Source organism: Arabidopsis lyrata, assembly GCF_000004255.2.
Source record: "Arabidopsis lyrata subsp. lyrata unplaced genomic scaffold ARALYscaffold_2, whole genome shotgun sequence".
In the NCBI taxonomy this organism is placed as follows: domain Eukaryota; kingdom Viridiplantae; phylum Streptophyta; class Magnoliopsida; order Brassicales; family Brassicaceae; genus Arabidopsis; species Arabidopsis lyrata.
The window spans coordinates 1,595,172-1,622,167 of record NW_003302554.1 but is presented as its reverse complement, the minus strand read 5'-3'; the positions used below and the strand labels follow the sequence as shown (position 1 = coordinate 1,622,167).

At 36.4% G+C, this 26,996-nt stretch overlaps 9 protein-coding genes across 11 annotated transcripts in view; 7 read left to right on the top strand and 2 right to left on the bottom strand.

Moving 5' to 3' along the window:
* The first annotated feature begins 533 nt into the window (after positions 1-533).
* On the top strand, positions 534-4,115 carry LOC9324080 (flavin-containing monooxygenase FMO GS-OX4). Its single transcript, XM_002887971.2, has 7 exons — positions 534-1,499; positions 1,628-1,698; positions 2,404-2,559; positions 2,896-2,978; positions 3,084-3,219; positions 3,338-3,511; positions 3,606-4,115. The coding sequence occupies exons 1-7, from the start codon at positions 956-958 to the stop codon at positions 3,825-3,827; spliced, it is 1,386 nt and encodes a 461-aa protein (XP_002888017.1). The 5' UTR covers positions 534-955; the 3' UTR covers positions 3,828-4,115.
* A 1,871-nt stretch (positions 4,116-5,986) lies between these two features.
* On the top strand, positions 5,987-8,561 carry LOC9324079 (flavin-containing monooxygenase FMO GS-OX-like 7). Its single transcript, XM_021036060.1, is given in 8 exon segments — positions 5,987-6,801; positions 7,282-7,352; positions 7,443-7,595; positions 7,678-7,711; positions 7,714-7,759; positions 7,832-7,986; positions 7,989-8,164; positions 8,257-8,561. Coding segments are annotated over 8 exon segments (1,398 nt in total). The 5' UTR covers positions 5,987-6,248; the 3' UTR covers positions 8,467-8,561.
* Positions 8,562-8,587: 26 nt separating this feature from the next.
* Positions 8,588-11,032, bottom strand: LOC110231126 (pentatricopeptide repeat-containing protein At1g63330). The gene is made up of 2 exons (XM_021036059.1): positions 9,007-11,032; positions 8,588-8,909 (listed from the first exon to the last, which is right to left on the bottom strand). The coding sequence occupies exon 1, from the start codon at positions 10,942-10,944 to the stop codon at positions 9,043-9,045; it is 1,902 nt and encodes a 633-aa protein (XP_020891718.1). The 5' UTR covers positions 10,945-11,032; the 3' UTR covers positions 8,588-8,909; positions 9,007-9,042.
* Positions 11,033-11,169: 137 nt separating this feature from the next.
* Positions 11,170-13,313, top strand: LOC9322531 (flavin-containing monooxygenase FMO GS-OX-like 4). Of its 3 annotated transcripts, XM_021034528.1 has the most exons (8): positions 11,170-11,807; positions 11,887-11,957; positions 12,064-12,216; positions 12,295-12,377; positions 12,455-12,590; positions 12,680-12,853; positions 12,945-13,134; positions 13,233-13,313. In XM_021034528.1, exons 1-7 carry the CDS (start codon positions 11,234-11,236, stop codon positions 13,122-13,124), a joined length of 1,371 nt encoding a protein of 456 aa, XP_020890187.1. In that variant the 5' UTR covers positions 11,170-11,233; the 3' UTR covers positions 13,125-13,134; positions 13,233-13,313. The 3 variants fall into 3 exon arrangements, with proteins under 3 accessions (XP_020890187.1, XP_020890186.1, XP_020890188.1); XM_021034527.1 differs by lacking the exon at positions 13,233-13,313 and having other exon boundaries at positions 12,945-13,210; XM_021034529.1 differs by lacking the exons at positions 12,295-12,377; positions 12,455-12,590; positions 12,680-12,853; positions 12,945-13,134; positions 13,233-13,313 and having other exon boundaries at positions 12,041-12,179.
* Positions 13,140-14,463, bottom strand: LOC9324078 (3-oxoacyl-[acyl-carrier-protein] reductase FabG). Its single transcript, XM_021034530.1, has 3 exons — positions 14,371-14,463; positions 14,136-14,278; positions 13,140-14,053 (listed from the first exon to the last, which is right to left on the bottom strand). Exons 2-3 carry the CDS (start codon positions 14,151-14,153, stop codon positions 13,229-13,231), a joined length of 843 nt encoding a protein of 280 aa, XP_020890189.1. The 5' UTR covers positions 14,154-14,278; positions 14,371-14,463; the 3' UTR covers positions 13,140-13,228.
* LOC9324077 (flavin-containing monooxygenase FMO GS-OX-like 3) lies at positions 14,325-16,798 on the top strand. Its single transcript, XM_002887968.2, has 7 exons — positions 14,325-14,925; positions 15,368-15,438; positions 15,520-15,672; positions 15,764-15,846; positions 15,927-16,062; positions 16,142-16,315; positions 16,404-16,798. Exons 1-7 carry the CDS (start codon positions 14,364-14,366, stop codon positions 16,575-16,577), a joined length of 1,353 nt encoding a protein of 450 aa, XP_002888014.1. The 5' UTR covers positions 14,325-14,363; the 3' UTR covers positions 16,578-16,798.
* Positions 16,799-17,556: 758 nt separating this feature from the next.
* LOC9324076 (probable disease resistance protein At1g63360) lies at positions 17,557-20,694 on the top strand. The gene is made up of 2 exons (XM_021035390.1): positions 17,557-20,296; positions 20,400-20,694. The coding sequence occupies exons 1-2, from the start codon at positions 17,639-17,641 to the stop codon at positions 20,442-20,444; spliced, it is 2,703 nt and encodes a 900-aa protein (XP_020891049.1). The 5' UTR covers positions 17,557-17,638; the 3' UTR covers positions 20,445-20,694.
* A 2,003-nt stretch (positions 20,695-22,697) lies between these two features.
* LOC9324075 (3-oxoacyl-[acyl-carrier-protein] synthase III, chloroplastic) lies at positions 22,698-25,712 on the top strand. Its single transcript, XM_021035928.1, has 8 exons — positions 22,698-23,182; positions 23,412-23,560; positions 23,658-23,794; positions 23,886-23,991; positions 24,077-24,195; positions 24,412-24,476; positions 24,572-24,797; positions 25,175-25,712. Exons 1-8 carry the CDS (start codon positions 22,992-22,994, stop codon positions 25,394-25,396), a joined length of 1,215 nt encoding a protein of 404 aa, XP_020891587.1. The 5' UTR covers positions 22,698-22,991; the 3' UTR covers positions 25,397-25,712.
* Positions 25,397-26,996, top strand: part of LOC9324074 (cytosolic sulfotransferase 1) — a 3,516-nt gene continuing 1,916 nt past the window's right edge. Inside the window, 1 exon segment of the mRNA XM_021035043.1 lies at positions 25,397-25,413. Coding sequence (XP_020890702.1) covers positions 25,397-25,413 — 17 coding nt within the window.

The following is a 26,996-nucleotide window of genomic DNA, read 5'->3' as shown; positions in this document are numbered from 1 at the left end:
AAACTTGTAAAACCTTGTAACTTGTAAAACCTTATAAAATAGCTTGTAAAATCTTATAATATCTTATAAATACGTTGTAAAACCTTTAAAATACATTGTAAAACCTTATAAATACCCTGTAAAAAACCTTTAAAATACCTTGTAAATTTTTCCCGCCAATAATTTAACGCCAAAAAAATTACGGAATCACTTTTGCAGGAAAATTTTTTGGCTGGAAAAAATTATACGGGAAAATTTTACAAGGTATTTTAAAAGTTTTACAAGTTTTTACAAGTGTTTTGGCGGGAAAAATTGCGGGATCACTTTTCCCGCCAAAAAATATTTTGTATTTTGTGGACCTAATTTTGTTATATTTCCTTATATATTTGTGATATCTTTTATTAAAAGAAGGGTAATTTAGTCATTTTGTACATAAAAAGGAGTATTTTTAAAAATAGACAGCCAAATGGTGCATTTTTGAAAAAGAGTATTGAAAAAGGGGCATTTTTGTGAGTCTCCCTTAATTTTTTTTGTCGACTTAGATTTTCTTTTTTTGATAATCATTAGTGTTTTTGTCAACTATAAATTTTTGTTTTTCAATAGTTTCTTTTCCCACAAATCTCGTTTACAAATTCTATTTTCTTCCACTAAAGTATATAGACGGAAGCTCTAACAAGTAAACAAATCAAAAGTTTCGGAAGAAAAAAAGTTTTTTTGTGTCAACTACCAGTGAAGATTAGTCTTACGTGTTAAGAAACCGGATAAATAAACGTATATTTAATAGTATACACTTAATTAAGGCAATCGGCTAAAATATTAAATAACGCGTTCATTTTTAAAATGGAGTATAATAGTTTCAATTTTCCTATATAAACCATACCGAGACCGTAGAGTCTTACACAACAATCCTTCTACTTCTTACATTTCTACCAACAAAAAGAAAAACATAATCATTTAGCATTGAAAATTTTGAGAAATGGCACCAGCTCCTAGTCCAATCAATTCTCAACACGTGGCGGTGATCGGGGCCGGAGCAGCCGGTTTAGTAGCGGCCAGAGAGCTCCGTCGTGAAGGTCACACCGTTGTGGTCCTTGACCGAGAGAAACAAGTAGGTGGTCTTTGGGTTTACACACCTGAAACCGAGTCCGACGAGCTTGGTCTTGACCCGACCCGACCCATAGTCCACTCGAGCGTCTACGAGTCTCTCCGAACCAATCTCCCCAGAGAATGTATGGGTTACAAGGATTTTCCGTTCGTGCCACGTAGCGATGATCCGTCAAGAGATTCTAGAAGGTATCCGAGTCACAGGGAAGTTCTTGCGTACCTTCAAGACTTTGCTACAGAGTTTAACATAGAGGAGATGATCCGGTTCGAGACTGAGGTGGTTCGGGTTGAACCGGTTAACGGTAAATGGAGAGTCCAGTCTAAAACCGCCGGCGGGTTTTCCGAAGATGAGATCTATGACGCCGTTGTGGTATGCTGTGGACATTTTGCAGAACCAAACATCGCTCAAATTCCTGGTAAGAATCAAAACTTTATATACTTAATAATTTAAGAAAAAAATTAGTACAATTTTATATTTTAAAGATAAATCTGTTAAATTTTCACAATAATCGTAATAATTTAATTTTGTGAATATTTTGTATAGGAATTGAGTCATGGCCGGGGAAGCAAACTCACAGCCACAGTTATCGAGTTCCTGATCCATTCAAAGATGAGGTATTTTCAAAATATATGACACCTTTGTATTAACTTTTTCTTTTTACTACAAATTGACTTTATTATTTACAGCTACAATCTTTCAATATATTAACCTAACGTACGGACCAAGTCTCAATTTTTCTAGAAAACAAAACGATGATACAACACGTAACTTTACTCGCTTTGTTTTTTGTCAACACGCAAAATCTTTATTTTAGACTTTTAAGTTAATAAAGTATATAAAAATATATTTAAAAGTTGGGATACGTGTTGAGAGAAGAAACCAATACATATATGAAAATAAAAATGAAAGAGGAGTTATTGATGGTGACGAAATTCTTGTTAGTTGTTACGTACGCTTTCTAGTTTATGTTCTTTTTACTTTATTCGATTCTAAATGCCTTTTCAGTGAATAAATCCATTTGATTGTGGACCGCAGATAATCGCCGAATTTGTTTTAAATGATTTAATATATGTCGGTATAGTCAGATCTTCTGGAGAGTTGTAGCATCCACGAACAAAGAATATAATCGCAGATTCGCAAAACACATTTTATTAAATAATAATTAATAATCACATATAGTACTCTTTAAAATGTATAAAAGTCACTTTTGGTTTCACCCATGTGGGATGGATTAAATGAAATAGATTGATTTGCTTTGATACATCTTTAACTGTAATAAAATAAACCAAACGTTGACTAAATCATACATAAATTTGCAGGTAGTGGTGGTGATCGGGAATTTTGCGAGTGGAGCCGATATCAGTAGAGACATATCTAAAGTCGCAAAAGAAGTTCATATCGCATCTAGAGCAAGTAAATCCGACACATTTGAAAAGCGTCCCGTACCTAATAACAATCTCTGGATGCACTCTGAGGTAATTAGGACTTTTTCGTATAAATTGGTTTAAAACTTGATAATTTGTTTTTGTTGAGTTATAACAAGTTCAATTATAATATGTTAGAAGTGATGAACGAAGAAGAATCGTGAATTTTTGTTAATCTTCTTAATCCAATCTTGTTACATGAGAGGCTCTTATATAGCCGATACAATTGATTTACAATGACTAAACCAATATTAACCAATACTAAACTGGTACACATCTTGATTACTCTAATATAATAGTTCATGAGAATCCAATTAAAAACCAATTACAATAAAATTGTTGCTTCTATTAATCATTTTGTATTTTTGTTCTTTTGATATTATGCAGATAGACACCGCCCACGAGGATGGTACCATTGTTTTCAAAAATGGGAAGGTGGTACATGCCGATACCATTGTCCATTGTACCGGGTATTTAACTTTCCCTATTTTCAGTTTTCTTTTATTACACAATGGAACTACTTAGCATCATGAATTGTGTGATTTACCATATATATTTTTTTTGGTTATGTGAAGGTACAAGTATTACTTTCCATTTCTTGAAACCAATAATTATATGAGGGTTGATGACAACCGTGTTGAACCTCTCTACAAGCATATTTTTCCACCGGCGCTTGCTCCCGGACTTTCTTTCATCGGTTTACCAGCAATGGTTAGTTAGTTTTAATCGATTAGATCTTTTCAAAGTTTTGAGTGATTCAACTCTTCTTGATTTTCTAGAAAACTCATAAATTAATTTCTTGGTTTGATCGTTGAATTCTTATAACCAGGGTCTACAATTCTATATGTTTGAAGTCCAAAGCAAATGGGTTTCTGCAGTTTTGTCTGGACGAGTTACACTTCCTTCGGTAGATGAAATGATGGATGATCTTAAGTTGTCGTATGAAACACAAGAAGCATTAGGTATTCCCAAAAGATATACACATAAGTTGGGTAAATCTCAGGTACGACATTGTTTAATGACAAATATGATAGTTAAGGGTAATATAACAACTTGAAAAGAACATAGTTTCAATAAAATTTTGTTTTTTTTTGTAGTGTGAGTACCTCGATTGGATCGCAGACCAATGTGGATTCCCACATGTTGAACATTGGAGAGATCAAGAAGTAACTCGCGGTTACCAGAGACTTTCTAATCAACCAGAAACTTTTCGTGATGAATGGGATGACGATGATCTCATGGAAGAAGCGTATGAAGATTTCGCTAGACAAAATCTGATCAGCTTTCATCCTTCTCGTTTTCTCGAATCCGGAAGATGAAATATGACTATGCTTGTAAAGGTGTCTACTTGTTTGGATTCAAAGGTCATTGAATTATGAAAATAATGTGGAAGTAAATAGACTATAAGAGTGTGTGGGTCTTCTTGACAAGGGTTACATGTTGTTTGATCTCTGGAATTAGCTTCATGGTGCCTAAAAACTTTTGCTTGCAGGACCAATTTGTTAAAAATAAAAGTATGTAGTTAATTTCGGGAAGTTTTTATGAATGCCTTGTTCATTGTGCAATTGTTTGTGGTTTTTGTTCTACAAAGAGTGTCCTTAAATGAATGTATAGTCCCCTCCTTTTGGTTTTTGGATTCTTTCATTGGAAGCAAATGAGTCATCCAATTGACTTTTTCTTACAAGAAGAATTTGACCATTCCTTACATGGTTCTGCATTATTAATTAAGTAGAGTACAGATAGATAAAAAATTGGACAATTAATTGACTACTGGAGTTTCCAACGACGAATTATCTAAATTTGATTTCACCACGACTGATAAAGATAACGTATACAAATATATAATTGGATAACGTATAGTGGTAACATACTGATAAGACTGTAACGTATGTTGGTAACATGTTACTGTTTTAAGACTGTAACTAGATTAAAGGCCACGACTGTTTGAAATGAAAATTTTGCATTTAACGTTTTTAAGTAAAATTATAAAAACTTCTGTTTTTGAAAGATAAAACAATTCCTGTTTTCTTTCAATTTTAAAATTTTAAAACAATCCCACAAATTTTAAAATTAAATACAAAAACTAAGTTGAGGTTTAACTACTTTTAAATCGCTATAAGAATCCACCTAAAACTCACATTTTACTGGTTTTATTTATTTATTTCTGTTTTAAAAAATAAGTTAAAATGTTAGAGGTTTTTTTTGTTTGTTTTTTGACCGATTTTATTGTTGTTAAAGTTTTCAACAGAAAATTTATTTAAATGTTATATAACTATGTAAACAATAAACAAAGCACACATGATCAATCAGATATTGAATAATTAAATATAATTTCTGAATTACATTTTACAAAATTGTACGTCTTCGGTTTCCAAATATAAGAGATATATTAGCTAAAAACACGTAAATTAAAAGAATTTACTTTAAAAAGTTCAACTAATCATGAAATAGATTGAATAATAGAAATAATTATAAAATAGTAATTAATCTATAATTTATATAAATAATTGAAAATATTTTATATTGTAAAATAAATTGTTTTATCTAAAACATCTTATATTATAAAATGGATAGAATATGTCTTTACTTACCTTTTTTATGACATACTCTCGTTGAAACAAAATATTGATGAATTTTGTTTTCTCAGTTGTTGCCAAATCTAGCTGCAAGGTTCTCTCGAAATTCACGAAGCAAACATATTTTGATTGATCCCAATTGGCGAATGTGAAGATAGGAGTACTTCGAGACTTGAAACACCGGAAAAAAAGTGCAAAATCATGTACGTAACTTCAGTATATTGTCTCTTTTGTTTTTGTGTGCCCAAGATTTTGTCGTATACTTCCTCCGTTTCATTTTAGTTGTCGTTTAAGATTTTATCACACAAATTAAGAAAAACATTAAATTTTTTGTTTTACCCTCTATTAATATATTTTATAAAAAAATTCATTGGCCGAAACATTAAAACAGGTAGGGATAAAACTGGAATTTTAACCAAACATTTGCATCGAAAACTTAAAACGACAACTATTATGAAACAAAATTTTAACTCTAAAACGAAAATTAAAACGAAACGGAATGAGTAATATATACTATCAAATACTATATTATCCTTTAACCATGATAAAATTTGAGACGTCAGAGTTTAGTGATCAAAGTGAAGTTGCTAACTTCAATGAAGATTCTCTTTTTATCTGTTCATAATTGGCGACTGCGTCTCATATCATTTATCACTCTTGTCATGTGAGACTGTCACACTCATTTTTCACTTTTGCTGCGTCATAAATCTTTTAATTATTAAGGTACAAAATAATTTGAAATCCTTTCATATTCAAAGTTACCAGATAGTAAAGTGTAGTTCGCAAAATACTTTTTTCAAAAAACTGTCTATATATCAAATTACGTCCTCAAATTACACATATAGTTTAATCACGGTTTGGGTGACTACTGATCCCAATGAGAATCTTCAGATAGAAGCTCAAACTTGTTCTGTTTTACTTTTATTTCAAAACCAAGAATGATTTGAATTGAACTTTTTAAACCACTAAAAACTGAAACTCTATAAACACTTCAGAATTTAGAGGTTACACAGTTTTGGTGAAAATGACACGAGACAAGTACGTTGTGTTTCTCCTTATATAATTAACACATCGACGTCATTCCCACAAAGTCTATATGACCAAAAGATTTGAAAACACTTTATAATCACATATTAACATGACAATTACATATCCTAATTAATTATGGTACCAGCAGTGAATCCTCCAACCACATCATGCCACGTAGCAGTAATCGGTGCCGGAGCAGCAGGACTCGTGGCAGCTCGAGAGCTCCGCCGCAGTGGCCACTCTGTGGTTGTCTTCGAACGTGGGAACCAAATCGGAGGCGTGTGGGCTTACACGCCTAACGTGGAACCCGACCCACTTAGCATCGACCCGACCCGACCCGTAATCCATTCGAGCCTCTACAGTTCTCTCCGAACCATCATCCCGCGAGAATGCATGGGTTTCACCGATTTTCCGTTTTCAACCCGACCCGAGAACAGGTCTAGAGATCCGAGAAGACATCCGGGTCATAGTGAGGTTCTTGCTTACCTGAAAGACTTTGCGAGGGAGTTCAAGATCGACGAGATGATTCGGTTCGACACGGAGGTTGTGAGGGCTGAGCCGGCGGCGAAGAATCCCAAAAAGTGGAGAGTCGAATCTAGAAACTCCGGTGATGTCTCCGACGAGATTTATGACGCCGTCGTCGTTTGTAACGGTCACTATACGGAGCCTCGTCATGCTCTAATCCCTGGTAATAATTAGCCACTCATTTTCCATAGTTTTCCTTTAAATTTGCTTAATAAACCAGAAAATATTAAATTGTAAACCAGATTAATTTTATTGCTATGTATAAAACTAAAAATAAATAACTGAGTATTTTTCTCCTAATTAATCAGCTGATTTCTTATTTTTAAAAAATCAAACTTTTTTTTCCGTGTAATAATCTCTTAAAAAAACAGAGTCTCTTGAAAAACAGAGTATGTGATTTTTTTGTTCTGTAATAATAACAAGAGAATTTTTATCCTAATTAACCAACTTACTCGTCAAAATAAATCGAAAGGTTTATAAATATGAATTATAATTTAAATATTTCTGTTTTCTCTGTTCAAGACAACACCTACGAATATTTCTTTATATGACATACTCTGTTTCGTTGTAAACTTGTAATGCAAAACTCAAAAAAGTCATTTTAAAACAAAAGCATGTTAAAAGATGGCAAATGTTTTTCCAGGCATAGATTCATGGCCAGGAAAACAAATTCACAGCCACAATTATCGAGTTCCAGATCAATTTAGAGATCAGGTAAAAACAAAAACAAATCAGATCTCATAATCATTATATGAATCTTTATGATCGTCATTGTGTTTCTATAATGAAGTTTGAATCTTTTAGGTGGTGGTGGTGATCGGAAGCTCAGTGAGCGGAGTCGATATAAGTAGGGATATAGCAAATGTTACAAAAGAAGTCCATGTATCTTCAAGATCAACTACACCGGAAACATACGAAAAACTTCCCGGTTACGACAACTTATGGCTTCACTCTACAGTAAGAATCAAATTCATCATCAACCTTATTTATTTGATCAAATCAAATCCAGAAGATTACTTCTTATCTACATGCATTGCAGATTGAAACTGTCCGAGAAGATGGTTCGGTGGTATTTGGAATCGAAAGACGGTTTACGCCGATACCATTATGCATTGCACCGGGTGATAGTTCAACTCATAATATATAATGAATGTGTATTTGAAACATTTTAATGAGACTTTTTATATGATTAGGTACAAATATTACTTCCCATTTCTCGACACCAAAGGCGAAGTAATCGTTGAGGATAACCGTGTTGGACCATTATATAAGCATGTTAATGATTTTACAAGTGGAAGACTCTTTATGTCAATAGACTTATTAGTTAATGTTTTGGATGTTTATAGGTCACTCCTTTTCCAATGTTTGAACTCCAAAGCAAGTGGGTAGCCGTGGTTTTGGCGGGTAGGGTTAAACTCCCCTCACAAGAAGAGATGATGGAAGATACAAAGATGTTTTATGCAAAGCTCGAAGCCTCATGTATTCCCAAAAGATACACACATCTTATGGCAGAATTAGATTCTCAGGTTCGTACCATATTTCTTTCCGTAACATGTATGATAAACGTTATCTAAAAGAAAACTTACATTAATTTGAATGATTTTTGTTTTGGTTCCAGTTTGTATACGATAATTGGCTTGCTGATCAATGTGACTATCCTCGAATCGAAAAATGGAGAGAGCAAATGTTCTACAACGTGTTCAAGAGAATACAAGCCCAATCCAATAAATATAAGGACGATTGGGATGATGATCACCTCATCGCTGAAGCATATGAAGATTTCGTCAAATTCACATCTAACTATCCAAGTTCTTTAATCGAATCTTGAATAAAGAAAGAGAATAAACAAGAGCCATAGCTTGTTGCTGCAGTCAAAAGATCTTGCTTTGTCCAATTTGTTTTCACAATAAAATTATATAACTTCCTTAATATGCAGTAGAAAAAATTAAAAGAACAACATATTAGTTACCTAAATGGCTAACTCAATTATTACCATACAAGTTTAGCTAAACAAAATTAGTTATTAACTCTGTTCCACTACACTATCGAATCTAAAACCAGATAAGAGTATATCAACTCACAATCACAAAATACTTTTGCATTATGAGGAGAAATAAAGATATATATAACAACGAAAAAGATTGGGACTTACATATAACAAACATCATTTGAAGTTTGAAATGTTCATGATAAGAGCGAGCTTCTCTGTCTTTGAAGACTATTCTTGTCTCAACAAGAGAACAAGTGATTGCATCAACTCTTGTCCGTAACCCAGCAAGAAAATAACAAACAGAATTAGTCATATTTTATATTGACCAGACATTACAACAACTTGTCATTAGAATAAAAAGCAAAAACGTTAATTCACCGCACAGCTTTTTCTCTGGTGGATGATGCAAGTGTTTTAAGAAAGCATATCGAGGAAGCTTTTATCCAATCTCCCATCATGTAACATGTTAGTGACCAAGCCAATGGTTGAAGCATCTCCACCAAAATTGCAACTCCTCATTTCTCTGATGAGTTCAGCTGATGCTGCTTTGTCACCATCTCTAAGATGCTCCCTTATTAGGGTGTTATAAGTACCACTATTAGGAAGAGGCCCATCTTCTTTCATTTTTTTGAACAAAGCATATGCTTCCTGCTTTAAACCTTTCCTACAGAATCCTGAGATCATTGAAGTGTAGGTTACAACATTAGGCGTCACTCCTTTAAGGCTGAGGCTACAAAATAGATCCCACCCATCTTCCACCTTCCCAGCCTTGCACATCCCTTCAATCATAATATTATATGTGAATATATCAAGTTCCATTTCACTCTTCTGCAAACACTCAAATACCACCAATGCTTTCTCTAGCCTCCCGTTATTACAAAGTCCATCTAACAAAATGTTATAAGTCCAAAGATCAGGAAAGACACCAAAAGAATCCATTTGACTAAAAGTTTCTTGAGCCATATCACAATCTCCAGCTTGAAAAAACCCTTGGATTAGTGTGTTGTAAGTGACGGTGTCGCCAATCAATCCTCTTTGAGACATCTCGCGGAAAAGTTCCATTCCATCATCTACTCTCTTAGTCTTACAAAATCCATTTATGAGAGTATTATATGTCACTACATCTGGGAAACAACGTTTGCTAACCATCAAATCAAACATATCCTTGGCCTCATCTAGGCGATTGTGCATGCAAAACCCATTGATCAGTGAATTGAAAGTGAAAGTATTAGGATCTATAGACCTTTGGATCATCTCATCTAACAATTTCTCAGCCTCTAAAAGCTTCCCCTCCTTCACAAACGCATCGATCAATGTGCTGAAGGTGACTACATCGGGGTTGATTTTCTTCTCAATCATATCACTTAGGAGTCTAGAGGCATCACTCCATCTTCCGTAATTACAAAGGCAACTAATGAGGGAGTTGTAGGTAACAACATTTGGTTTAATTCCTTTGTTCTCCATTTCGTTGAATAGGTGGAGCGCACTATCCATATGTTTGTATTTGCAAAGACCATCAATGATTGTGCTGTAGATCACAACATCAGCCTCTATTTTTATTTCTTCCATCTTCTTGAGAATACTTAAAGCCAAATCAGTATCACCTATCTTACATACTCCATATACTATGCTACCATAAGTAACCAGATCTGGTTGACAGCCTCTTTGAACCATTTGATCAACTAAAGCCACAGCTTCTGAAGCTTTGTTGTGGAGAAAAAGCCCATGGATTAGAGTTGTAAATGTCACCGAATTAGGTTTATATCCCATTTCAACCATTTGATCAACCAAAGCTACAGCCTCGGATATCCTCTTACCGTGACAGTAGCCATTGAGCAGCGAAGAAAGCGTAACAATGCTGGGCTCATAGCCTAGTTTCATCATCTTTCCAAGAACAGCTAAAGCAAGAGAGAGTTGAGAGCGGCGGCAAAAACAGTTGATCAAAATATTGTAAGTATAGAGATTATGTGAAATCCCCAACTTCTGCATCTGCTCGCCGAGAGAGATGACAACATCAAACTTCTTCATTTTAGCAATGGTACTCAACAATTTACTGAACTCAATGATTGAAGGGCGTGGACGAGACTGTACCATAACACTGAACAAACCAACTGCATCATCTAACTTTATATCCTGTAGCCCATTTCTCAATATCTCTCTGTAATCATCACAGCCACTAGCGAAACCTCTTCCCCAACAAAGATTAATGAAAGAAGGAGCAATTCGAGGATTACCTTTCCCCTGGAGATTAAGATGAAGAAATCTCATCGTCTTCGATGTAAATACACTCGACATCGATCTCCTCATCTTCTCCATTTCTCAATCTCACTCTCTGCAAATCGCAAAACCCTTACACGGAGAGATAAGCAAATCAATGGGGTTCTGGTTTAGAACTTATAACCAAACCGGTTTACTAACGAAAGAATTTTGAAGTGGTTAGCTATTTGATAAAATCCATAAAAACGCAGCGTTTAAATAATTTCTCTGGAATTTATTATTATTATTTTTTTTCAATTGTGTGGTTCATGAGTTTTTGGGCCAGATATTTATTCAAAGGGCCGTTAGTATATTCTCACCATCGTTAACGAATCTCATAAAAGACCCAATGGCACCTTCCTTATCACCAATCAGATCACACCACGTGGCAGTTATCGGCGCCGGAGCTGCCGGATTAGTCGCGGCGCGAGAGCTTCGACGGGAAGGTCACTCGGTCGTCGTCTTCGAGAGGCAAAAACAAGTCGGAGGAACTTGGATCTACACCGATCATATCGAACCCGATCCTTTAAGCGTTGATCCGACCCGATCCGTTGTTCATTCGAGCGTCTATGGCTCTCTCCGAACTAATCTCCCTCGTGAGTGTATGGGATACAGAGATTTCCCGTTCACGATCCGTTCTGGTGTATCGGAATCTAGAGATCCGAGGAGGTTTCCAAGTCATAGTGAAGTTTTGGCGTATTTGCAAGATTTCGCTAAGGAGTTTGCGATTGAGGAGATGATTCGGTTTGAGACTGCGGTTGTGAAGGTTGCTCCGGCGGTGGACAGTGACGGTGGTGAAGGAATTGGGAAATGGAGAATTGAATCTATGGAGAAAGAGAAGAAAGTTCGTTGTGATGAGATTTATGATGCTGTTGTTGTTTGTAATGGACATTATATTGAACCTCGTCTCGCTGAAATTCCTGGTAATCTCCATTGATTCATCGAAGCTTCCATAGGAACAGTGAGAAGTGTGATTGTGATTTTGTTCTTGGAAACTTTTAGGTATAAGTTCTTGGCCAGGGAAGGAGATGCATAGTCATAATTATCGTACACCCGAACCGTTTAGAGATCAGGTACTCATTCTTAAAGATGATAGTGTTCGATTCTTTAGTGTGATGTTATTTGAAAGATCATGTTGTGTATAATTGATGTGAAGTTTTGTGTTGCATTGGTTATTAGGTTGTTGTGCTTATAGGGAACTCTGCTAGTGCTGATGATATAAGTAGGGATATTGCTAGAGTTGCCAAAGAGGTTCATGTGGCTTGTAGGTCAAATGAAGCTGATACGTTTATCAAGCGGCCCGGTTACAGTCATCTATGGATGCATTCAATGGTGGGTTAGCTAGCTCATCATTAGTACTTAGCCTTGATCAGGAGGAGAACCATTTTTATGTTTTCTTGTGTCACGCAGATTGAGAGTGTCCATGAGGATGGTTCAGTGGTTTTTCAGAACGGGAAAACGATTTCGGTTGATGTTATTATGCATTGCACTGGGTATTCATTCTCTCTTTCGTTTTTGGTTTTGTTTTTAAAAAGTGTGCTTGTTTAACAAAACTCTTTACTTTCTATAGGTATAAGTATCACTTCCCGTTTCTTGAAACCAATGGAAATGTTACTGTAGATGATAACCGTGTCGGGCCATTGTACAAAGACGTCTTCCCTCCAGCCTTTGCACCATGGCTCTCCTTCATCGGGATACCATGGAAGGTACACAGCTCTAAATTGCTCTGAAGCAATGTCATATTTTTTTTAACTTCTTAATATGTTAAATAATCTGTAACAAATCCAATTTTCAGGTTGTACCTTTTCCTATGTTTGAGCTGCAGAGCAAGTGGATCGCGGGTGTTTTGTCAGGTCGGATCCCACTGCCTTCAAAGGAAGATATGCTAATGGAAATCAAAACCTTATACGCAACACTTGAAGCCCAAGGGATTGCAAAGCGATATACTCACCAAATGGGCATTACTCAAGTATGAATTCTCTTATGTTTCCACTCAGAAAACCAAATCTAAACGGAAACCAAACAGAAACACATTTAACAACGTTTTTGTTTTTTGGCAGTTTGAGTACAATCATTGGTTGGCTTCACAATGCGGATGCTCAGAAACAGAGGAATGGAGGAAAGAGATGTATTTAACGACTGGTGTGAGGAAGAGAGCCCATCCAGAGACTTATAGAGACGAATGGGACGATCATCACTTAGTGTCTCAAGCTTATCAAGATTTCTCTTTGTACGCATAAACAAAACAAAGTAAATTTCATGTTAATGTCAATACTACCATTTGTTGGAAAAGACTTCATTCTTATCACAGTGTACAAACACACAAGATTTTGATTATGATTTTTCAGAGAGAAGAAAAGATGGGCACACCGGGCAATGTAGCTCCAGAATCGACAATGTAAGTATTCCCAGTGACATATTGAGAAGAATCATGAATGAGATAACGCACGAGAGATGTAAGCCCTGGATCCACGGTCTGTTGCATCTTTAACGGTACAGTTCGTTCGGTAACTTTCTTGAGCCATTCTTTCTGCATAAGACCTTGAGTAATATCTGACCTGAAAAGCCCCGGTGCGATCGAGTTCACTCTGATCTTATAAACACCTAACTCAATAGCCATCATCCTCGTCATGGTGTCAACACCGCCTTTGGAACAAGCATACGCAAGACAACCTGGCCGTAAACCACGGTGAAGCCCAGAGATCGACGAGATGTTTATCACCGAACCACCACGTTTAGCGTCACGCATCAAAACACCGACGAATTTAGATACTAACCAAGATCCAGTTAAGTTGGTTCTAAAGACTTTATCCCATTCTTCTTCTGACAAATCCAAACTCGACTTGACATTGCCTCTGATTCCAGCATTGTTAATCAAAACATCTATCTTTCCAAAGATTTCCCAAGCTTCTTTAACCACTTTTCGAATAGTGTCTGCGTCTGATGAAACATCTAACTCAAGAGCTGCGGCTTGAATTCCAGTTAAACCAAAGCTGTTGATTTCAAAACAGAGAGAATCGAGACGATCAACACGACGAGCCGCTGCAATAATCTTACAACCAGCTTTGCCAAGATCAATACAGATCTCTCTCCCTATACCAGACGAAGCTCCTGTCACAAGAACCACTTTACCATTAAGCTCACACCATGGCTCCAATTGCCTCAACACCTGCTTGATCAAGATAGCACAAATCAAACTATACATAAAGATCACTATCATCAAGAAAGTGAAAGGGCAAAAGGAATCTCACAGTTTGATGATTGCTCATATTGATTGCTGTTTCACTGTGTCTGTGTCGGTGGAGAAGAAGAGATACAATGACACAAGTTTGATAATAACAACCTTCACTTCTCTCTAAACCAAACCAACCATTCAACGTGGCAATCTACGTCTCTATAAACAGATCCGTGTAAGTTTCTAACACACCAACTTAATTATTTTCAGAACACTATACCAGAGTTAGATTTTTTTTTTTTAAATGGAACCTGCATTATCACCAATCAGATCACACCACGTGGCAGTTATCGGTGCTGGACCCGCCGGTCTAGTGGCGGCGCGAGAGCTTCGACGGGAAGGTCACTCGGTGGTCGTTTTCGAGAAGCAAAAACAAGTTGGAGGAACCTGGATCTACACCGATGAAGTCGAATCGGATCCGTTAAGTGTTGACCCGACCCGATCCGTTGTTCATTCAAGCGTCTATAGATCTCTCCGAATCAACGGTACCCGAGAGTGTACCGGATACAGAGACTACCCGTTCGTGGTTCGTTCCGGTGTATCGGAATCTAGAGATCCGAGGAGGTATCCGAGTCACGGTGAAGTTTTGGCGTATTTGAAAGATTTCGCTAGAGAGTTTGGGATTGAGGAGATGGTTAGGTTTGAGACGGAGGTTGTGAAGGTTCCTCCGGCGGCGGAAGGAGAAATCGGGAAATGGAGAGTTGAATCAACGGAGAAGGAGAAGAGAGTTCGTCGGGATGAGATATATGATGCTGTTGTTGTTTGTAATGGACATTATGTTGAACCTCGTCTCGCTGAAATTCCTGGTAATATATAAGTAAACTTGATTTCAATTATTATTTTGAAGTATTAAATAAAGGAAAATATTTATATTTTATGTTAAACATATTCTTTTTTTTTTTATATTAATCCTCAAATTTTTGTGAAATTTTGTTAGATATTGAGAATTTTTTTTGTTTTTTAGTTGATATTTTTTAATTCAAATTGAAAATTCTTATACATTAAATTAAATTTGAATGGTCAAATTATATTATTTACAAAAAAGTTGTTTAATATTAAACAATGAAAAAACAACATTTTCGTTTTAGATGATTAATAATTTCAAATGATAAAATTATATGTTTTGGTTAAAATGATTGAGTAAAAAAATCTTTGAAGAAATAAAAAAGAGGAATTCAGTATTGGAATTTCATGAAACTTAAGACTGAATGAGAAGTGTGACTGTGATTTTTTCTTTGGAACTTTTAGGTATAAGTTCTTGGCCAGGGAAAGAGATGCATAGCCATAATTACTGTATTCCGGAACCGTTCAAAGATCAGGTACTTTTCATTGATCATAATGTTTAATTCCTTAACGATCTTAATCATAATTGATGTGAAGATTGTTCTGGTATCGATTAGGTTGTTGTGCTTATTGGAAACTCTTCAAGCGCTGAGGATATAAGTAGGGACATTGCTACATTTGCCAAAGAGGTTCATGTGGCTTGTAGGTCAAATCCAGCTGATACGTTTATCAAACAGACCGGTTACAATAATCTATGGACGCATTCATCGGTGGGTTAACGTTAGCTCCTAAGAGTAATACTTAACGTAATTTGATGATTAGGAGGAAAAACAATTTTATGTTTTCTTGAATCTCATGCAGATTGAGTGTGTCCATGAGGATGGTTCGGTGGTTTTTCAGAACGGGAAGACGATTTCGGTTGATATTATTATGCATTGCACTGGGTATGCATTCTTTCTTTAATTTAATTTCTGTTTTCTTTCTTATGGTGTGGTTATTTAACAAAGGTATTTATTTTCCGTAGGTATAAGTATCACTTTCCGTTTCTTGATACGAATGGAATTGTCAGTGTAGATGATAACCGTGTCGGACCATTGTACAAAGACGTCTTCCCTCCAGCATTTGCACCTTGGCTTTCTTTCATCGGGATACCATGGCAGGTACACACCTCTAAATTGCTCTTAAAACTTTTTCACATTTTCCCCTCAACGTTTTAATCCATAACAAATCGGATTTCAGGTGTTACCTTTCCCTATGTTTGAGCTGCAAAGCAAGTGGATCGCGGGTGTTTTGTCGGGTCGGATACCGCTTCCTTCCAAGGAAGATATGATAATGGAAATCAAAACCTTTTACTCCACACTTGAATTCCAAGGGATTCCAAAGCGATATACTCATCGTATGGGCAATACTCAGGTTAAAACATCCCAAGTTTCCGCAGATAAAAAAATAAATAAACCAAAGCTGAACAGAAACACATCAATGACAATTTTGTTGTTCGCAGTTTGAGTACGATAATTGGTTGGCTTCGCAATGCGGGTGCTCAGAAACAGAGGAATGGAGGAAAGAGATGTGTTTGGCGAATGTTGTGAGGAAGGAAGCCCATCCAGAGACATACAGAGACGAATGGGAAGATCATCACTTAATTTCTCAAGCTTATCAAGATTTCTCTACGTAGTCATAAACAAAACCGAAGAAGTTAATGCCAATACTGCCATTCAATGTAAAAAGACTTCATTCTTATTAGAGAGAAGAAAAAATGGGCACACCAGGCAGTGTAGCTCCAGAATCGAAAATGTATATATTCCCGGTGACATATTGTGAAGAGTCATGAACAAAAAAACGAACTAGAAATGTAAGCCCCGGATCCACGATCTATTTCATCTCCAGAATCTACAATGGTCCGCTTCTCGCAGTGCTGTTTTCATAGTCGCCAGCCATACTATGCTCTCACAGCGAAGATCACAAAACAAAACTTAAGAACGGATTTTGAAGTTCGCAATCAAGAAAACAATAGAAGTAACACATGAAACTTGACTCGATATTGATAAGACTTGCCGAGCTAGTATAACGTATAACACAAGGCTAAGCCCAATACAACCCACTAATAATAGCCCATTGATTTGAGATAGTTCTTTTGTTATTAAGGTTTGGAGAAGAAAGATGTTTTTTTTTTAATGAATGTAAAATTATATTCATTAAAAAAAACTGTTTGTACAATGAATGCAAAGTTGAGAGTTGAGAGTTTGATTAGAAAGATTGATTATCGTTAAGTCTTAAGTAATCTTTATAGGAACAGTGAAACATAAGCTTTCGTTATCCTGCACAAAAAAAGGGGCTTTAGTGATAAGTGTGATTGTAATTGTCATCTTGTTTCGTGAATTTCAATAGCTTAGGCATGTTAAGTGTTTAATCTCGAGATTTAGATACAATTCGGTATTAGAATTTCACAGGAACAGTGAATTTTATCCTCAAGTCTTCTTCGGTCAACAAACCACAATTTTGTTTACCAAAAAACCGAAAATAACTAACAAATTTTTTTTTTTAAGAAAACAAATTTTCCAAGTTGACCAATAGAAAAAAACTATGCAAATTGCTAAATATTTCAAAGTCTTTGGACTCACTCGATCGAGCACTATCTGTATTTCTTGTGGACTAAAAAGAACGTCTACAATTATTCGCTGCATCCTCTCTACTTAGCAGGGTGCTTCAAGATCTTAAGTGTTTTTTTTTTTGTAAATGGGGAATTGTGTTTCCCTCTCAATACCTTTGGATCAATCGGTGAATAAAGTCTCTCAATGGCTAGAAGAGAAAAGAGGTTATACTCACAATCTCAAAAAGAATCTTGTGGCTTTGGAGACAACCATGGAAGAGCTCAAGGCTAAGCGGGATGATTTGGAAAGAAAGCTCACAAGAGAAGAGGATAGAGGTCTACAAAGGCTTTCCGAATTCCAGGTATGGCTTAATAGAGTTGCGAAAGTGGAAGATAAATTCAACACCCTTGTTAGTGATAAAGATGTTGAAATTAAAAGGCTGTGCCTTTGTGGGTTTTGTTCTAAGAGTTTACTATCGAGCTATCGTTACGGGAAAAATGTTTTCTTGACGTTGGGTGAGGTTGAGAAACTCAAAAGTAAAGATATTAAAGAGATTGTTGCCAAACCTCTAACACCTGAGTTGGAGGAAAGACGACTTCAACCGATAATTGTTGGTCAAGAAGCAATGCTCGAGAAAGCGTGGAAACATCTCATGGAAGATGGAGTTAGTATTATGGGTATGTATGGTATGGGCGGTGTAGGGAAGACAACGCTTTTCTCACAGATCCACAATAAGTTCAGTAACGACCGACGTGGATTTGACTTTGTGATTTGGGTTGTGGTGTCTAAAGAGTTACATGTGGAGAAGATTCAAGATGAAATCGCTCAGAAAGTTGGTCTTGGTGGAGAGCAGTGGAACCAAAAAGATAAAAATCAGAAGGCTGATCGTTTATTCAATTTCTTAAAGAAAAAAAGATTTGTCTTGTTTTTAGATGACATATGGGAGAAGGTGGAATTAACTGAGATCGGAGTTCCGGATCCAAGATCACAAAAAGGATGTAAATTGTCATTTACAACTCGTTCTCAGGAAGTATGTGCGCGCATGGGGGTTAAAGACCCAATGGAAGTCAAATGCTTGACGGAAAACGTCGCATTTGATTTGTTCCAAGAAAAGGTTGGACAGATAACACTTGATTGTGATCCAGGAATCCCCGACCTTGCAAGAACAATTGCAAGAAAATGTTGTGGCCTACCACTGGCCCTCAACGTCATAGGTGAGACCATGTCTTGCAAGAAGACAATACAAGAATGGCGTCACGCTGTAGAAGTTTTCAATTCATACGCTGCAGAGTTTTCTGGCATGGACGATAAGATCCTTCCGCTTTTGAAGTATAGCTACGATAGTCTTAAGGGGGAGAATATCAAATCGTGTTTGCTGTATTGCGCTTTATTTCCAGAAGATACTAGTATTCTGAAAGAAGAATTGATAGAGTACTGGATATGCGAGGAAATTATAGATGGAAGTGAAGGTATAGAAAGGGCTGAGGACAAGGGTTATGAGATTATCGGTAGTCTTGTTCGCTCATCATTGTTGATGGAGGGGGTTAATAGGTTTGGACAAAGTTTTGTCACTATGCATGATGTTGTTCGTGAAATGGCTTTATGGATTGCTTCTGAACTGGGAAAACAAAAAGAGGCCTTCATTGTGCGTGCAGGTGTTGGCTTACCTGAAATTCCAAAGGTTAAGAATTGGAATGCTGTGAGAAAGATGTCGTTGATGGAGAACAAGATTCGTCATCTCATTGGCAGTTTTGAATGTATGGAACTCACAACTTTGCTCCTGGGAAGTGGATTAATAGAAATGATCTCGAGTGAATTCTTCAATTACATGCCAAAGCTAGCTGTCCTGGATCTATCACATAATGAAAGGCTCTATGAATTGCCAGAAGGAATATCAAATCTAGTTTCCTTGCAATATCTCAACTTGAGATTAACTGGTACACGCCGTTTGCCAAAGAAGGGTCTGCGAAAGTTGAAAAAACTAATTCACTTGGATTTGGAGTATACATCGAATCTTCAGAGTATTGCTGGGATATCAAGTCTGTATAATTTGAAAGTTTTGAAATTACGTAATAATTCTTGGTTTCTATGGGATCTCGACACAGTGAAGGAGTTGGAAAGTTTGGAACATTTAGAAATTTTAACCGCAACTATCAATCCAGGTCTGGAGCCATTTTTGAGCTCTCATAGGTTGATGAGTTGTTCACGATTTCTTACGATCTCTGGAAAATATTTATCATCACCGATAAATATTCATCATCACAGATGTCGGGAATCATTTGGAATATCACTTTCAGGAACTATGGACAAGCTTAGCCAATTCAGAATTGAAGACTGCGGAATCTCTGAGATAAAGATGGGAAGGATATGCAGCTTCTTGAGCCTTGTCGAAGTGTTTATAAAAGATTGTGAAGCCCTGAGGGAATTGACGTTTCTGATGTTTGCTCCAAATCTTAGAAAACTTTATGTTTCAGGGGCAAACGAACTAGAAGATATAATAAACAAAGAGAAAGCTTGCGAGGTACAAATTTCAGGGATTGTTCCTTTTCAAAAGCTGAAAGAACTTATTTTATTTCAGCTAGGGTGGCTGAAGAATATCTATTGGAGTCCTCTACCCTTTCCATGTCTACAGACTGTCAAAGTAAAAAGATGTCAAAATCTGAGAAAGCTTCCACTCAATTCCAAAAGTGGCAAGCAGGGTGATAATGGACTCGTCATAACATACGATGAGACGAGATGGATTGAAGGTGTGGAATGGGAGGACGAAGCTACGAAAATCCGATTCTTATCTTCATGCCGACAGGTCTAACATTTCTCCTCTTTCCTTATTTCATTTTCAAGAATTCTAACTGCTTCCATCTCTAATGCCTCTTGTCTCTTTTTGTGTGTGTTAATTTTTCTTATAGGACAATTTAATACCCTTACCAAGTTACCACGGTTATATATACTAAGGGAGCAAGTTCGAAGTTGATAATATTGTCATTTTGGTTTAATTTGTTCCAAAGGGAAACTTTCTATCCCTCTGCTGCTTTCCGCTGAATTCTCTCTCTCTCTCTTTATCTCCCTCATCTTTCAAACTCTGTATTGCTTTCTGTTTTTCCTTTATTTTTATGCCTTTCACATGAAACATACTTGCTATTAATAAATGGTTGTAACTTTATTGGGATGTGGATCAGAAATTCGGAGTCTTGTGATTTCTAATGGTGATCTTGCAAGTCTTGAAACAATTAGAAATTATTTGTATTGGAAAGATATTACAGGTTTGGTTCAGTTTTTAAGTTCTCACAAGCTTATATATGTGCTGTACACGAGATTTAGAGATCAGCGGTCTTCAACTACAATAATCTGGAATATCATTTTTCACAACTATGAACAAACTCCAGTTTCTAGACTTCCTTGGCTGCACTATCTCTGAGATTAAGATCTATATGACGTGCATTCAAAGCAACACAAGCTATCTGTTGCGCAATCCGATAAATCCATGCTTCTTGAGTCTGTCTGATGTGTATGTGGTACAAGGTTGTAAATGCCTTCGGGAGTTGACAGGCTGATGTTTGCTCCAAATCTTACATCTGTTGATATCGAATGTTCCTTCCGACCAACTAGAAGATATAATAAGCAAAGACAAGGCTAGTAGTGTAAGTGAAGGATCAGGGATTGTTCCTTTTCGAAAGCTGAAATTCTTACGCTTGTCTAGTGTACCGGAGTTGATAAACATATGTTGGACTCCTCTGCCTTTTCCCTGCCTGAAGACAATCGTTGCAATCAGATGTCGAAAGCTGAAAAGCCTTCCGTTCAATTCTACAAGTGGCTGGGAAGGTGAAAAAGGACTTGTCATAAGATACCGCGAGAAAGAATGGATTGAAGGTGTGGAATGGGATCAGGACGAAGCTACTAGAACCCGTTTCTTACGTTCATGTGTACAGGTTTAATTTAGCATATGCTCTCATGTATTCCAAGTTATGAAGTTTTTCAGTTTCATTACTCATTTTCTTTCTTTAATTGGTTTGATTCTAGTGGGATTGTGTCTACTCTGTTCTTAATCATGGTCTCATGGTCTTCTCACTATCCGGAAGTTTTAGTGTTTTTAGTTTCTTTAATAGGTTTGATTCTAGTCGGCTTGAGTTCGTTGGCTCACAAGGTTGCAAATTTGCAGTTCTTACTTTGTTGTGTACATTATAATTGCAATTAAGACAGATTTGTGTTTCGAATGTGGCATAAACGTTTACTACTAATCTAACATCAAAAGCCTCTTTGCGTCTCTGTCTCATCCACCAAACTATGAAGGTTCTGTTTATTAAGAAAACGGTGCACAACCACCTACATATGTAAGTAACATTTGCCTCTTCCTTCACGTTTGCTTTTTTAGGCAATAAATTTTGTTCTTTTGAATTTAGTCACTTTAATAAAAATTTTGAAAGTGGATTTGGTTAATCTCTTATTCTTCTTCAAGTTGTTTACCAAACTCCTACTAATATATGACCGGTACACTCAACCACCTGTTGTTTTCTGTCCCAATTATTCATATTAAGTTACTAACCCATGTTAAAAAACAAACAAATCAAAACCCATGAAATTTTAAAAATTTAATCTATTAAATTGTGTTTTCAAAATGATTAGTTGGTGCTAAGGATGGGTAAATGGTAATTCGTATGAGAATTCTCCCATTTGAAACAAGATTTTATATAAAAAACTATAGTGAAACTAGATAAATTGTGTTTACTAAAGGATCAATTCTACATGATCCCTTAGTTTCGCGTCTATTTCACCCGGAAGACGTTCTAGCCAAAAAACACGAAAGTGTTTCCCACCACCAATTAGAAAGTTAATGTGCGATTATTATTAGAACAAATATGCATGATGAATGTCATCGTAGTCCTGACTCATCATGCATATATTTGCTCTAACAAACCGTCATAAGGGTTAATTATACTAAGCTTACGAGCCACTAGCTCTTGCGAATGGTCAAAAAACGGTTGTCTCGCTTAAAAGTTCGATAATCCGGTATTTACCCAAGAAAAAAAAAACTCTATAAATTAAATAAGAAGAGATCAAATTCCAACTATCCTCAATTATATGATTTTGATGTTTCCATTTACCACATGAAATTGGATGCAAGTATATTTATCTATAATTAATTAATTTTGTGAATATTTTGTTAAAAAAAAAAAACACTAATCAGGAATCAGTGAACAAACGGTAGCATTGGAATCTCCTCAAAATTGAGCTGTCACACTCACCTCCCCTGTCTCCTCTTCGCTTCGGTACTTCCGAAGATTTGATTTTTTTTAGTCACTCTTCTTCTCTCTCACACACACACAACAACGCAATAAACAAAAAAGAAGCTAAATTTCGAATTTTTGTCTACCGAGTTTTCATTCATTTGGTGATTCAATTACTCTAATTTCGAGCTGAGAGAGACAGACATAGAGATCCTTCGATTCGTTGTATCCAAAACATTTAACTTTTGTTTTTCTTCTGTTCCTCTTATCAAATCAATGGCGAATGCATCTGGGTTCTTCACTCATCCTTCAATTCCTAACTTACGAAGCAGAATCCATGTTCCGATTAGAGTTTCTGGATCTGGGTTTTGCGTTTCGAGTCGATTCTCCAAATGGGTTTTGTGCTCTAGCGTCAGCTCTATCGATAAGCATGCTTCGTCGTCTCCTTCTGAATATCAACGACCCAGGTGAATTAAAAAGATCACATTTTTATGTTCTCTTTAGTAATCCATTGATTTGAGATCGTTCTTTGCTCTTAAGATAAAGATTCTGAGATCAGGAAGATTGATTCTTGTTAAGTCTTAGGCTAAAACTCTTAGCTTAAGATCTTAAATTGCTTAGCTTTAAGATGATCACAAGTTTGCTTTTGAAGACGGTCTCTGATTCATGATTCTTTTTGGTTCTATCTACTTAAAGGCTAGTGCCGAGTGGCTGCAAATTGATTGGATGTGGTTCAGCAGTTCCAAGTCTTCTGATTTCTAATGATGATCTCGCTAAAATAGTCGATACTAATGATGAATGGATAGCTACTCGTACTGGTATTCGCAACCGTCGAGTTGTCTCAGGTAACATATAACATTTGATCTGTTACGCTATGATAAGTTAAGAGTATTATTCAGTGATGTGTAGAGAGACATTAATTTGTAAAACTACATATTGAAGGCAAAGATAGCTTGGTTGGGTTAGCAGTAGAAGCAGCAACCAAAGCCCTTGAAATGGCTGAGGTTGTTCCTGAAGATATTGACTTAGTCTTGATGTGCACTTCCACTCCTGATGATCTATTCGGTGCTGCTCCACAGGTATTTTTATTGACCCTTTATTCTATAATTTCACTTTGATGGAGTAAGAGTTCCCGTTGTTTGATTCGCAATATTTCTCTATTGATGGCAGATTCAAAAGGCACTTGGTTGCACGAAGAACCCATTGGCTTACGATATCACAGCTGCTTGTAGTGGATTTGTTTTGGGTCTAGTTTCAGCTGCTTGTCATATAAGGGGTAAAAGTCAACAAATAAGATGCAAAATCGATGAGTAATGAATAAGATAAGTGTATAATTCTTGTCCCTTTCTGTTTTTTTTCAGGAGGCGGTTTTAAGAATGTTTTAGTGATCGGAGCTGATTCTTTGTCTCGGTTTGTTGACTGGACGGATAGAGGGACTTGCATTCTATTTGGGGACGCTGCTGGTGCTGTGGTTGTTCAGGTACCGTGCTTAATGAAGCTTTGAACAATTTAGAGCGCTCATTATATCCAAAGTTCTTACATAATGTTCATTGAATTACTGAAACAGAGTATAACCTTTAGTAAATTACCACAAGTAACACAATCATAAGATGAGTGCTTGCCACAGTGCATATCAAACCTTGGCTTAAAAGATCAATCTTTGTTTCTTAAAGAGATGTCCTTTCATTTCGTGCAGGCTTGTGATATTGAAGATGATGGTTTGTTCAGTTTCGATGTGCACAGCGATGGGGACGGTCGAAGGTATTTAGATTCACATTCCATTTTTTGGCCTCTTAAGATCCATCTTCTTATTCTTTTCCCTCAAGAACCCACAGTAAGATTCTATGTTTTTTCAGACATTTGAATGCTTCTATTAAAGAATCCCAAATCGATGGTGAATCGAGCTCCAATGGCTCGGTGTTTGGAGACTTTCCACCAAAACAATCTTCATATTCTTGTATTCAGATGAATGGGAAAGAGGTCTTTCGCTTTGCTGTAAAATGTGTTCCTCAATCTATTGAGTCTGCTTTACAAAAAGCCGGTCTTCCTGCTTCTGCCATCGATTGGCTCCTCCTCCATCAGGTTATCTTCTTATCATTAATTTAAGTTTCTTCTATAGTAGGATATCAATTCAAGCTTAAATGGGGGTCAGTTTAGAGCTTTCGTATCAGAAACCTGGTAAAAGATGGTATAATAAACGCATGTCGATTAGTATATACTTATGATGTATTCAATTTCCATCGAATATGGGTATGAGATTTGAGCTAAAATGGCGACATTTTAGAGCTTTCGTACCAAAAACCTTGTAAAAAATGGTAAAAAAGCAAATGTTGTTAAGTATACTTATCATTTATTCAGTGTCATTGATATGGACCTGAAATTCGAGTTGAAATGGCGAAAGTTTCAAACTTGTATACTGGAAAATGGTTAAACGTATAGTTTTTGAAATATATTTGCAGGCGAACCAGAGAATAATAGACTCTGTGGCTACAAGGCTGCATTTCCCACCGGAGCGAGTCATATCGAATTTGGCTAATTACGGAAACACGAGCGCTGCTTCCATCCCTCTGGCTCTTGATGAGGCAGTTAGAAGCGGAAAAGTTAAACCAGGACATACCATAGCAACATCCGGTTTTGGAGCCGGTTTAACGTGGGGATCAGCAATTGTCCGATGGAGATGAATGGCTAAGTCCAACATGTAAGTTAACTTCAGAGCCAAAGTTTTTTTTCTCCCCCGACGAACACTGGAAATTAGTTTAACCGGTCTTGTTTAGTCCGGTTAAACTAGAGGTAAAGCGCATTTTGTCTGAATTCGGTCTCTCTCTTTTTGAAGGTTTCATTGTTGTTACGTGTTAGTTATTTCGAATGCTAATAATGAAAAAGAAGGAAAAGAAAAAGTAGCATTCTTTATCATTTCTTGTTTGTAATGTTAAGACAACATTTCTCCATTTGCTTAATCTTGTTTTCTTCTGTTTTTGAGAACTATTAGGATCAGAATGGTTTGATTTTTCTGCTCAATAATCTCTATATACGAGTTAGAGTTTGTCAAAAGTCTGTCATAAGGCTACACAATTTAACTAAGAAAATGTATGTCTAGCTTCACTAACAAAAGTCTAATCTAATATATAGTAACAAAAAAAAAATGTTGTAAGCTACATGAAACATTTATAACCAATCCAAACTCAGTTATAGGGTATAATTTTTGGGGTATTTTAGCAGACCTAAACAATAACAGTTAATATCAAATTTATGATGTGTTAACTATTCCAAATTTGGGTATTGATGGATATTTTGATTGTTGGGCGAATATAGATATCTAAACCTCAGTCCTCAGAGATGTAGATTTTGATAGTTAACTTCCTTCTTTTTTTACGAACATGATGTGTTATGCAGGTTTGAAGGGAAAAGGGGATTTTCATACTCGTACTATCTGCACCGTGGATTTTCATACCTGGACAAATTTGTAGGGTATTTTACAACCTGAACTTCAATAAAATTTGAATCTCATACCTATACTTGATATAACGGGCAAAAATCGAAGTCAATTTAACGGGTGTTAGTCAACTCCGTTACGGTGCTGAGTCATCGTACACGTGTACGCTGACGTGTATCAAAACGACGTCGTTTTCATACCCGTACTGTCTGCGCCGTGGATTTTCATACCTGAACAATTTTGTAGGATATTTTCAACCTAAACTTTAATAAAATTTGAATCTCATACCCTATACTTGATACAACGTGCAAAAATCGGAGTCAATCTAACGGCTGTTAGTCAACTCCGTTACGGTGCGTATCGAAACGACGTCGTTTTGATATGTGTTCTCAAAGTTTTAAATTTTTTTGCAAAATTGGAGACTCGAACCCGCGAGCCGGAGTCACATGAGAAGCACCGAATACCAACTGATCCCACAACGTTCATTGAACCCGCGAGCCGTAGTCAATCGTTTTAAATTGGGAGGAAATTATGAATACTAGGGTTTCGAATTGAGATATCGTTTTCTCATTTCTTCCTCTTCTTCTCAGAAATTAGGCATGAACAAAATTTTAACATGTGAGTACGGCTCGCGGGGTCGAGTCCCCAGTTTTGCAAAAAAAATTAAAACTTTGAGAACACATATCAAAACGACGTCGTTTCGTTACGTACAGGAACGGAGTTGACTAACACGTGTTAGATTGACTCCGATTTTTGCACGTTGTATCTAGTATAGGGTATGAGATTTCAATTTTTTTGCCGTATATGTTGTCCAATACCCTACAAAATTGTTCAGGTATGAAAATCCA